Below are 12,270 nucleotides of genomic sequence, written 5' to 3' on the forward strand. Positions count from 1 at the left end.
TGCTCTGTCTGTGTGTGTGTGGGTGGGTGGATCAGCTCCTCACGCTTAGTGCTGGGTTCCTGGTCTGGATCCTCTTGCAGCCTGGCAGTTGTGCCCTGTCTTTTCATTTGCAGAAGAGGCCAATGAACACTGCTCGTTCCAGGATGAGGAGGATGACTGCACGTACCACTACACCCTGGAGGGAGATCCCAGTGTCCTGCCCAACACCACTGTCCAGGTGCAGAAGAAGAAAGGTGAGCAGGGACTCAGCAGGAGGGGAGGTGCAGCCTGGAGGCTGGGTTAGCTATCATCTTCGCACACAACACCTCTTCTCCCTGCTTTGCTGTGTGCTGGGTTACACTTGGATCTCATAAGAATGCCAGGAGGTGGACAGAGCCCTCAGAACTCAGGACCTTTGGAAATCAGTGCCTTTTCACTGCCAGCACTGGCAGGGAAAGATGCAAGATGCAGAATAGCCCCTTGGGAAGAACAAGTGTGAGCAAAGAGTTGGGAGGAGACATCTCCATGGGTAGCATTTTTCTGTGTGAGCACTGCAATTCCTAGGCTGAACTTGGTTGCTCCGTCCCTAAAAGAGCTGTGATCCAGCCTCTCCTGTCTGTCCATGCCTCCCTCCCTTCCCTCCTTTTGCACCCTGCACACTCAACACAGGGTTTTGATGCCCCTAAATCATGGTGGGTGCATTGCTGTCGGTTACAGAGTGCCCTCCGGGAAGCTTTCTGTGGCTCATCCCACTGCTTATTTTCCTGATCCTGCTCCTGGGATTGCTGCTGTTGCTCTGCTGGAAGTTCTGCGCCTGCTGCAAGGTGAGTTCCTCAGCCCGGCTGCCTCCCTGCACCGGGGAGGGGGCAAAAAAACAAACTGAAAACAATCCTTTGCTCTTGAAAAGTTGTCGTTCAGGTCTCTCTCCTACTGAACAGCTTTGAGAATATGCCAGAAAAAAAGCTTTTCTGCCTTTCTTTCCTGACCAGCTGGGAAAGTTGGTGGGGACAAACGGAAAACATTATATGTTGATAGAGAATAGAAGAGCCAGTGCCTATTGAAATTGGTGGGAATTTTGCCAGAGGCTTCAGGAAGAACCAGATAAAGGCAAGAATGTGACAAATTTCCATAGTCTACCCAGCCTCTAGCAAGACCAAATTATTAGTAGCTGGGTCCCACTGGTACTCAACACCTCTCCTTTTGCTTGTATGAATTGCAATGTGATTTCTCCAGCTAAAGTGATGTATGGCCAAAATCATGGAGACATGTTTGTTTGCTTTTGGCCACACAGTGAATGTGCGTTTGGTCATTTGTTTTCTAGGCTTGCCTGGCCCTGCTTCCCTGCTGTGCACGAGGTACCGTCTCTTTGAACTGGGGGGAAAAGGACGTGAGGGGTTCCCTGCCCTCCTGGGCATACTGGAATGAGCATCTCTCCTCCTCCCTGGGCACAGTAACTTCCCGCAGGCCGGGGACAACAAGCAGGGGAAAGTCCCTGGTAGAGATTCTTAGCCAAGCAGCCCTTTACATTCCTGCCCTGTATCCCTGCCGCATGCCCCATGTGTGCCCGCAGGGGACTCCTGCCCTAGTGCTCTCCTACCCTGTGTCTTTCCTAATGCCCAGCTGGGGTGACCTGCTCTCTGTGCTTGTGAACACCTCATGTCCTCTCCACTGGCCAGTCAACTCCAGGCCGCTCCCAACACCCTCAGCTTGGCGGAAACACGAAAGATTCTCCAGGGCAAAGTCCCAGGTCTCAGGAATTGGTGGCTCAAGTTGTCCCAGTTTGTCTAGTCTCTGATCCTGTCCCTGCGGTCTCTGCAGGACGCACTGTTGGCTTCAAGGAGGACCACTACATGCTTCGCCAGAGCCTCATGTCCTCTGACCACCTGGATACTCCCATGGTGCGCAGTGGGTCCCTCAAGGGCCGAGATACTGTCCGCTGGAAGATCAACAACAATGTTCACAAGCAGGGCTTCACCTCCCTTGCTGCCACCAACCCCAAAGAGCTCAGTAAGTGCCATATCAGAGAAACAGGGGCCATAAGAGACAGGAATCCTTTGTGGTTGCCTTCTGCCTCCACCAGCCATAGTATCACCTCCAAGCCCATTACAAGGTGGCTTGTTCCTTTATCTGCTTCCATCCCAGGGGACAGTTGAGCAGCACATTCCTGAGTCCAGGCCTGTCACAGGAGTTGTGGATAGCTTTGGAGCTACCCTGACAGCCTGATCTGGTGGCAGATGTTCCTAGCATGTGTCTGAGGTCTCACTAGCTCAGCTGATCCAGCCTAGATTGCACTTCCTCATCAGTCCAGAGCAACCACTGGACACAGCATCCTTCACAGGCTCCTGGGTGGATTGTACACAGAGCATCCTAGTAAGCATTCAGGTCTCAGAGGATTTTCTTTGCGGGTGCTACATGGGGTTTGGGTGCTAGGGATAAAGAATCTGGACACCCAGCATCATTTATGTCCCTATGCTTTTGGTTAGGTTATTTCTGTCACCAAGAAAGAAGAAGTCTAATCAGATAATTTCTTTTTGCAGTTCCCTATGGGCTGTCTCTGAGGCTGACCCGGCTTTTCACGCAGAATCTTTTGAAGCCAGATAGCCGGGAATGTGAACAACTGCGTAAAGAAGTGGAGGAGAATGTAAGGGCCTGAGCACATGGCAGGGTTTGCTCCTGGGCTGAAGGATGGGAATGGGTTACAGCCATGGTGAGGTGTTCGTCTTTGTCTGTGACACTGGGGAAAGTGGAACTCCTCTGCCCTGGAAACTTAAAAAGCTCTTGCAGTGAAGAAGCAATTCTTTCTATTTCCTAATGAAAGCAGAATTTCCCTATGAAAGGCACAAATCTTAAAATCATGACTGTGAGAATTATCAAAGCATCATGCTGCTGAGAAGGCTTGCAATGAACCACAACTTAAGGGCCTATGCTCTGGAGCTCCTGTTTGGCTTCAGTTCCCAGTGTGGTCTCTTGCCACACTGGCAGTGGAGCTGGGCATCCTGAAGTATCCCGTCTCTGCTGCGTAGCCTGGGTTGGCACTCCCAGACCTTGGAGGTCCAGTCGTCAAGCTCTCTGGGCTTAGAGGCTGCCAGCTCCATTGCAGGGACTGCTGCAGGAGTGAGGAAACTGTGTGGTCCCCTCTGCCTGGTGTGGAAGGGCAAGAGGAAGGGCCTGGGGATGGCAGGTGGGATGCTTAGTTTGGTGGCAGCCATATCTGCTTGCTGACCCTATGCCTCAGGGTGCTGGTTTTCTGTTACAAACGTCCCTCTTGCTCCTTGCAGCTGCATGACATTTACAAGCACATTCCTGGCTGCCACAGGGTTCAGCAGACCAGGTTCAGGTGAGTAACTGGGGAGGAGACCTTGTGTGCAGGTTGAGTTGCCCTAGGGGCTCTTCTGACGGGGGAGCACAGGGGAGGGCCAGGGTGTGGATGTGCTGCTGGAAGGTAGTGGGGTCTGTGAGCCATTCCCTGCCACAAGCATGAGCCTGGTGAGGTGCTGAGGTTTCTTCACCTGTGCAGGGATCTGCAGAGCAAAGCTAGCTCACCTTTGAAAGCGATCTCTGCTGCTTCTGACTATGTACCTAAGACTTGCTCAGGCAGGAACATATCCTGATCCCATGGTGCTCAATAGGAAAATTCCCACTGCCTCCAAAGGCTTCAGTCCTGTGCAAAGTTAGGCATGCTTGGTGCAGGATGGAGGAGTCCAGAGATGTCAGCACTCTGCAGAGTGTGTTATCCACTCTCCATGGCTCCAAGCAGACGTGATCTCCCCTCTGGGCATGCTTCTTATTTCATTGAGAAACCCAGGCCCAAAGGGAGCAGCCAGACATGTGAGAACATGTGATGGGGCCACGGGTCCTGGCAGACAGGTTGGCACTGGGCCCGCGGAGGAGCCTGCGGAGAGGCTGCCATGGCTCAGACCTGCAAACGGCTGTGATTCATGCAGAGCTTTGACTCCCCAAATGCTTTAGTCACTCTGGTTTGTTTTCTTCCACAGGGTACAGCCCAATTCTGGGAAAAGGTAAGTGGATCTTGCAACCCACCTTTTTGCCCCTTCTCTGTCTTTGGCAGGAGTATCTGCACTCACAGGTGTGCAGGGTGGTTGAATGTCCCACTCCCTCACTAATCCCTCTAGCTGCTGCTCCACAGCAACATGAGACAAGCAAATCTGGTCTCAGCATCTACCTCGTTTTCTCTTCATACTGGTCACAGGCAGGACCACACAATTGTGGACACTGTGCTCACTGCTCCTCGGTCAGCCAAGTCAGAGATCATCAAAGTGACGGAAAAGCATGTTTCCCATGAGGCTTTCAATGACCTGAAGGTGTCGCCGGGCTATTACACTGTGACCTCAGACCAAGGTAGGGAACAGACCCCAGTGCTGCCTCCTGGCTGGGCAGGGGGCATCTGCCACCTCTCATCATTGCCCCTTACCCCCAGATGCTCATGGAATGGTGGAGTTCCAGGAGGCTGTGGAGCTGGTTGATGTCCGTGTCCCACTCTTCATCAGAGAGGATGATGATGATGAAAAACAGCTGCAGGTGGAGGCTATTGATGTCCCCACTGGCATTGCAGAGATTGGACGCAGGCTCGTCAACATCACCATCATCAAAGAACAAGGTGAAGGGCTGCAACTGTGGCATGAGACAAAGGGCAACTGTGTGCCCAGTATCCAGAAAGACTCACATGCCTTCCAAGGAAGGTGTAGTCTGCGTGTTTGAGCTCTTCCAGATCACAGGCCAGAAACTTACTTGGTGACTCTTAACTTAAGTTACCTGCATCTGAACTAGAGCATCTTTTAAAGGATCCAAGGAAGGGTCATCACCTCTGGTGACAGAGACCCAAACATGTGGCCCTACAGATGTGGATGTTACCAATTCCAAAACTGGAGAGGCTGAATCAGGGTTGACTATATCCCTCCACTGCTCCAGCCCACAGCTTGCTGGAATAATGTTGGCACCCTTTGCAGGGGGTAGGTGGACGTCCCCAGTGTTGTGTCTATGTTTCCCATGTGGTTATTCTGAACAGGCAGCAAGGCCTAGGACTGGCAAAGTTTTCAGCCCCTGCAGCAATCTTTTACACAAAATTTGCACCCAAGGGTGATGTGAACACTGTACGGAGGGACATTTTCTTGTTTTTGATGTATTCACTCCAAATATTTGCTTTATACATTTCTTCTCTCTTGCTCCTTCCAGTCAGCAGCCTCATCACCTTCTTGCAGCCAACCTATTCCCACAGCCGCTTTGATAAGGTGGCCAAGATCCCTGTTGTTCGGGAGATCATAGATGACGGGAAGTCCCAAGTCACATACAGGACCCGAGATCTCACCGCCAAGGATGGCAGGGTAAAGAGTGCAGAGGGCTGGGAAGGAAGTGACACTGGGTCTGCAGAAAAACACTAAATCGGGCTCAGAAAGGGGACAGGGGTAAGAAAGGGGTGATCTCAGGCTTTGAGCCTTGCACAAGGGCAGAGGTTCTCCAGCTCTGCCTCCTGCCCTTGCATACTGGGCCTCAGCCTTCCCACCAAAGATATCCCACCAAGGATACTGGGAAGCAAGGGGGAAGTTCACTGGCAGATGAGAGGAAGCTCATAGGAAACCATCTTGTGGATACTGTGGACTATAATCACACTCCTGTTCCTTCCCCCACAGGACTATGTCTTTACAGAGGGTGACCTGGTCTTTCAGCCTGGGGAGACCTGGAAGGAGGTGCAGGTCCCATTGCTGGAGCTGACAGAGATAGACACCCTCCTGCGCAACCGCCAGCTCAAGCAGTTTGCCATTGACCTCCTCCACCCAAAGAATGGTGCCAAGATTGGCCAATACTCCCAGGCCACAGTGACCATTGCTGATCCAGGTAGGGGCTGGTGGTGCAGCCAGAGAGAACCGTGCCCACAAGGCCAGGCTGGCGTGGTGGCAGGATGAGTGGGGTCAGCATGGCATAGCATGGCATGCCAGAGCGATGCACAGAGCATGCTGTGGATCCCAGCTGCAGTCCTGCACCTCGCCCCCAAAACAGAGATTAGGATGTTCATCTAGTTCTGACTGGTAGGTTTGGGCTTCCCTCTAGAGGCAGTAGTGTGTATAGACGGTGGGTGGGAAGATACGGGATAAACTACGTTGCAAATAGATTGGGGTCTTCAATCCTTTTCCCTGAAGGCCTGAATAAAAAGGTACAAATTTGGAGGAGAGCTGGGCCTTGCTGGAGGCTGTGTGTAGAAGTTCCTGTGGCTGTATAGGTAGTCAGGCTACAGGGTATGCAAGAGGCACCCTCAAAGCTGTAAGAGTTGTCCTCAAGTGGGTTGATAATATGAAAGTATTTATCATGGTACCAGCAATGAATAGTGGGGATAAAAGGAAGTCTCTCATCACCGAAGCAATCAGAAGAGCTTCCTGGGGCAGACACTGGGGGTAAAGAGGCTCCTCAGTAGCTCTCAAATGGACTTGCTGAATTTCTGAAAGAAGCAACGGGGCAACTCAAGAAGGCTCTGGTCATCTTGTGCTTGTCACAGCTGCCCAGTGCAATTGGTCAAGATGTTGAAGCATTAGTAAAGCATCAAGAAATACATTCAGACAGAGCTAAAGATTTCAGAGCTTTGTCTCGCTGCTCGCTGCATTTTTTCCTACCTGGGCAGAAGCAGTGATGCCAGTTATTAGGATGGGAAATGCAGGATTTGTAATTCTGTACTGGACTCTTGTACTAGCTTGTGCCTGACTTGGGAATGTCATCTTCAGGTGCTTCCGTTTTTCTTCACTACGATGGAGCTCTACTCCTCAGGAAGGCTTTGAGAGGTTCAAACAGTAATGGATAGGCAGTGGTGAGGGAGAGACAGGTTTCCCTCTTTTCCTTCTGCATGGGGGACCTGCGCTGACCTGTGCCCTTTTCTCTTTGTGTCTGTAGAGGTGGTAGATGGCGTACCCTCACTGAGCCAGGTTACTCAGTCTCCCAAAGGCCGCCTGAATGCCCCACTCAACCCCAGCGCCCAGGCTGTCAGCTCCAGGAAAATCCGCTTCAGCTGGTTTCCTCCTCCAGGGAAACCTCAGGGGTACAAGGTAAAGGAGGAACAGATCCCAGAGGAGGGTGCTGGCCCCTTCCTGTGGGTATTTCACACCACACACACACAGTTGTTCATGCTGAAGAGGCAGAGAGAAGAGGCCCAAAGAGAGAGCAAGTTCACTGCTGTTGGTTCACCTCTGTCACTGAGGACCATTCAGTGGATATAGGATTTGCAGGCAAACTTTCTTGGGGGTCCATCCCCCTTTCCACCACTTACCACCAGGCAAAGCTCTAGCGAAGACGTTAGAGGCATCACATCTGCTCTCTGTATGGGAGAAGACTGGACAGTGCTAGCTGGAGGTCGTGTGAAATGCTCAGTCTGCGTCTGTCCCTCTGTTTCTGAGGACCCACACAACACCTTGCCTTCTCCAGAGCACATCTAATAAAAGATGGGGAATTATTTGCCACTGTTGTAAGGATCTGAAGGAATCATGATTTTCTCTTGTCTCATCAGGTGAAATACTGGATCCAAGGGGACCCTGAATCAGAAGCCAGGCTCCTTGATGTCAAACCACCGTTGGCAGAGCTGAGTAACCTCTACCCCTTCTGTGATTACGAGATGCAAGTCTGTGCCTACAACGCTATGGGTGAAGGGGCCTACTCTGACATCGTCCACTGCCGCACGCTGGAGGACGGTGAGCTACTCTGCACCCCACTTCCTCTCCATGCAGAAGTGATCTGGCAATCTGCACACACAGCTGGGGGTAAAGGGCTCCAGCCCTGAGTGCTGGGCAGCCTAGGGGCCAGGCACCGAGTGGCTGCTGTGCTCCTGCTGTAATGCCCACTGTAATTATGGGAGGTCTGGACATCCGCGTGCTCTGGCTATGGGCTGCAAGATCAATGGCCTGCTTTTCAGAGCAGTTGGTGGAAAATAAACAGCTGGTGGACAGTACAGTGGCTACCTCTACAGTGCAAAGTGCCTGTGCTGGATGTTAGTTGGGCTGCTCCTCAGGCTCAAAGCAGCTGCTTTGTGCTTTGGAGGAGCTGTATGCAACACGCTCCAGGGGACTGGGCTGCTGAGCTCTGCCCATGACCAAGCCCTTCAGCTTTGGGAATCTCTAGAAACTGAGTTTGTTCAAACTTGCTCTCATTAACCATGTCCCTTCCCCTTTTTCTAGTGCTGTCCAGCCCTCTCTCATGCTTCTTTTAATGCAGACTCTGCTCTTGCCTTTCCAGTTCCTAGTGAGCCTGGCCGCCTGGCCTTCAATGTTGTGTCCTCCACCGTGACGCAGCTGAGCTGGGCTGAGCCTGCAGAAACCAATGGAGAAATCACAGCTTATGAAGTCAGTTACGGACTCGTTAATGAGGACAACAGTAAGAGCTCATTTGCTGAGTGGGTCAGTTGTGACAGCTCATCCAGCTTGGGCGGCTGGAGTGTGGTTTTCGTGGGCTGTGCCGGTCCTAAGCTGCAGCAGAACCAGAATGGCTCCAAGAATATTTCTTGCAAGAACTGGAATTTGGAGAGGTTGCTTTTAGACGGAGGGAGTACAGAAAATTATCACTAGGGATTTAATCCTGTAAAGCCCTGAGCACTCTTAGTTCTCATTCTGTGTTCTCGTAGCATTTTGTGTTATTTCTCACCTTAGTCCGTGAGTCTAGACCTAGGGCCACGGTGCCTGAAAAGTGATATTTAGTGACGGCAGCTGGCACATGAGCAGCAGGAAAACTCTGCTGTAGATTGACTTCAGTATTCAGTTTGGGAATTTCCCCTGAGACAGTTATGGCTATCATGAACAGCCCAAATAGTTCTCTGCACTTTGTTCCACAGCCAGGCTGTGTCCTGACACTAAGCCTCAGTGAAGCTCTTGTTTCAGAGAAGGGTGCTCTGGGGTTCTCTCTGTCTTGCGACCTTGTGGAGAATATATGTATCCATATTTGCAGTACCCATTGGACCAATGAAGAAGGTGCTGGTTGAAGATCCAAAGAAACGTATGGTGTTGATAGAAAATCTGCGGGAGTCACAACCGTATCGTTACATGGTGAAGGCTAGAAATGGTGCTGGCTGGGGGCCTGAGAGAGAAGCCACCATTAACCTTGCTACACAGCCCAAGCGCCCGATGTCCAGTGAGTTACTGCCCTTCCTGTGTGGGGAACAGGGAAGGGAAAGAGGAGCCATACTGGGAAATGTTCTCCATCACCCCAGCTGCTTTTCCATGCCCTGCCCTCTCCCTTGTACCTGTCGGCCTCCCGAGCCTTGAAGACCAGCCACCAGCCTGAGTGTGGCAGAGCCCTATGTGGTTTCAAGCTGCATGCCTAATGACACTTTTTACTTCCCTTCCAGTCCCCATCATCCCTGATGTCCCCATCATTGATGCTGAAGGGGGTGAGGACTATGACAGCTACCTGATGTATAGCACAGATGTACTTCGGTCTGCGGCTGGCAGCAAGCATCCCAGTGTCTCTGATGACTCGGGTACGTTGCTCCAGGTCTTTCAAAGAGTCTTTTTTAACATGCATTTTCCTTAACAGCTTTCAGCAATGAGCTTCGTTGTTCTTTTCCTTCCCCAAGAGATGGGGAGACTCGAGGCAGGGAGATGTTGGAGATCAGCTCTTCCAAAGCACAGAAGCTGCATCCATGGGAACACTTGACTAGTCACAATGTAAATAAGACCAGTATCTCCTTGTCTTAGCTGTGAGACAAAGAAATCTCAGCACGGGTGGGAGAGAAGTTTTCCATAGCCCTCCCTGTTTTCTTTCTCCTGCTGTTGCTGTTTGAATGTACCATGAGCGATGCTGCCAGCAAATAAGACCTGGTAAGACACAGACCTTTGAGTCCCTTGGGATGTTTATGGGCTCTGCCAGGCCAACAGGAAGGAACTCATAGACTCACAGAAAGGTTGAGACTGGAAGGGACCATTAAAGATCATCTAGTCCAACCCGTCTGCTCAAGCAGAGTCACCTATAGCAGGACCCTGCCCAGTCTCGCCAAGTGATGAGGAGGCTTCAGCCAATGAATTGGATGCAGGGGATCCCTTCAGCTCCTGACCTTTCCTCCACCCCTTCTCTCTCAGAAAAGGCCTGGTTCCCTAGTCTGCTGTACTGGAACAAGGAGGGCTTGAAATGAATATAAGAAAGGGGAAGAAGGGCTGTAATTGAAATGATGGGGCTTGTAAGGAGGATACAAAGAGTTTTTATTGGGTGAGGGGTTGGAGGTGTTCTCCAGAAACTGGGTCCAGGAGTGAGTCCCTGGTCCTTAGAGAGAGCAGAGACAATGGGAACACCGAGAATCTGAGACAACCCTTCTGTGTGCACTTTGTGGAGCGAGAAAACCTCTCCTGAGAAGAGGAGGACAATTGTAGCATACTCTTCATGACAGGGACAGGCATGTGTTTGGACTTCAACACTTGCTTTTCGTTGTGATGGACACAGGGTTGGAATGCAGCCCATCGGGTTAGGGAACCCCATGCGTGTCATGTTCCCTGCATCCTCCGTTTTCCAGTCCTGTGATCTTTGCACTGCTTTAATTCATCAGCCAGCGCTTGGCAAGATGGGCCATAAACAGGTGTCATTCCCACTGGCAGCTGTCCCTTCCCCTCCCCAGCAAGCAGCAAGAAGGTGGTGGGGTAGCCCACCTGTCCCCTGCAGATTGTGCCAACACCAGTGCTTACATTGTTCCAAAAGGCTCCCGGTGGAAATACGTGCAGTTGTTGGGAGAAGATCTGGATCTTCGCCGCATCACCTGGAGGCTCCCACCTGAAACCATTCCCCGCCTCTCCAGCAGCAGCCACCTATCCTCAGACACCGAGGGTCTCCTCCGTGAGGAGGACAGTGACATGGCTACTGGCAGTCTGATGAGGAGTGGGACCCCTGTGCCCCAAGCAGGTGAAGGACAGCTCCCTACTGCACTGAGTGTCCTGTCTCGTCCTGCTCTGAGTCAAGGGGCCTGCAACTGAATTCTGCCCCATAACATGTCCCCTTCCCCCTCCTTATGTGCCCATCCTCATGTTGGCATGATGCACTGTTGATGTGCTGTAGAGTCAGCTTCAAAGCCTTGCCATGATCTGTCTGCTCATGAGAGTGTCAAGGTAACCCCCATCTCGGCACGGACTTGGGAGCCTGCTAGCAAGTTGCTTCTGCACAAAGCTGGACCTTCAAGGCAGGAACAAACTCAGATGATACCTGCTAACTACCACCTCCAAGGCGCAGCTCCTCACCTTAATTAAGTGCCCTGAGCTTCCAGGGCATGTCTGCTGGACTGTTAAACAGAAATCATTCTCACATGGGTAGTTGATCTCTTCTGGCCTGCTGGGAGGGGTTGGGGATTTTTCAAGTACAGGAACAGTGGAGCAGACTTTGCTTTTCAGGTCCAGCTGAGACGGGATCCAGAGTGAGATTTGGAGAAACTGCCTCCATAAAGGGCTGTTTTTCTTCTTCCACCTTTTTTTAACCTGAAATTACAAACTTGTGCTAGCATCAAAGGAGATATGTGAGAGAACATGGTGAGAACCACAAGGCAGTGCCCCAGCGAGGCCGAGGTCTGGAGTTACCTTGGACACTGGGGGTGTCTCTGGTGCTGGGTGTAGGGTGAAGTCTCTGTTTACCTCTTTGCTTCCCCCTCACCACTGGATGATTGTTGCTTGTTCTAGATCTAGTGTTCCCAAATGATGATCCAGAGCGGCTGGAGCTGGGATGAAGCCAAGGCAGTGTGCCCCCTGAGGCCTCCTGCTTCCTCCCAATGGACACTGGCTGGACTAAAAGCCCAGTCCACAGTCATGTTCCTCACTCTGTGCTCTCTTTCACAGAGCACTTGCTGAATGGCCGGATGGATTTCTCCTTCCCTGGCAGTGGGGGCACGCTGACCAGGACCACAAACACAAACTACCATCAGTTGAGCTCACACATGCAGCAAGAGCACAGGGTGATGGGGAGCTCCTCGCTGACTAGAGACTACTCCACAATGCTTATGAGGCATGGTGAGTACTGAGGGGATGGGGCTGCCTCCCTCTTCCTCTTTCATGACTCTTGAGATCCCTGCCTTGCAGACCATTCTGGGACAAGGAGTATGAACCAGAGATCTGCAAGGTCATGTCCCAACCCCTGATTTGCAAGTACTTTGATAAGGCCACCCTGCTTCCCAAACAGCTTTGGAAAGGCTCCATACCGCATGTGCAGAGCACTGGGGAAAGGGAGCTACGTCCTAATCCTCCCACTGAAAAGTGCCACTGGGAAAACCACGAGTCCTTGCCTCTTACTCCCTCTAGCAGCATGGTTACTTTTCAGCTCCACATGTATACATCA

General features: G+C 51.7%; 1 protein-coding gene across 6 annotated transcripts in view; it reads left to right on the forward strand.

Annotated features, from left to right (window-relative positions):
• Positions 1-12,270, forward strand: part of ITGB4 (integrin subunit beta 4) — a 33,399-nt gene that overhangs the window by 13,668 nt on the left and 7,461 nt on the right. For 5 of the 6 annotated variants that reach the window (XM_062591880.1, XM_062591881.1, XM_062591882.1 and 2 more), the window contains 18 exons: positions 114-233; positions 697-803; positions 1,301-1,334; positions 1,798-1,986; positions 2,517-2,620; positions 3,258-3,316; positions 3,975-3,998; positions 4,190-4,338; positions 4,418-4,597; positions 5,173-5,321; positions 5,628-5,832; positions 6,877-7,028; positions 7,487-7,667; positions 8,209-8,346; positions 8,914-9,096; positions 9,314-9,445; positions 10,654-10,854; positions 11,775-11,945. In XM_062591880.1, coding sequence (XP_062447864.1) covers positions 114-233; positions 697-803; positions 1,301-1,334; positions 1,798-1,986; positions 2,517-2,620; positions 3,258-3,316; positions 3,975-3,998; positions 4,190-4,338; positions 4,418-4,597; positions 5,173-5,321; positions 5,628-5,832; positions 6,877-7,028; positions 7,487-7,667; positions 8,209-8,346; positions 8,914-9,096; positions 9,314-9,445; positions 10,654-10,854; positions 11,775-11,945 — 2,478 coding nt within the window. The remainder of the gene's footprint in view (positions 1-113; positions 234-696; positions 804-1,300; positions 1,335-1,797; positions 1,987-2,516; positions 2,621-3,257; positions 3,317-3,974; positions 3,999-4,189; positions 4,339-4,417; positions 4,598-5,172; positions 5,322-5,627; positions 5,833-6,876; positions 7,029-7,486; positions 7,668-8,208; positions 8,347-8,913; positions 9,097-9,313; positions 9,446-10,653; positions 10,855-11,774; positions 11,946-12,270) is intronic. The other variant, XM_062591883.1, reaches the window with a different exon arrangement.

This window comes from Rhea pennata, chromosome 19 (genome assembly GCF_028389875.1).
Source record: "Rhea pennata isolate bPtePen1 chromosome 19, bPtePen1.pri, whole genome shotgun sequence".
Classification (NCBI taxonomy): Eukaryota; Metazoa; Chordata; class Aves; order Rheiformes; family Rheidae; genus Rhea; species Rhea pennata.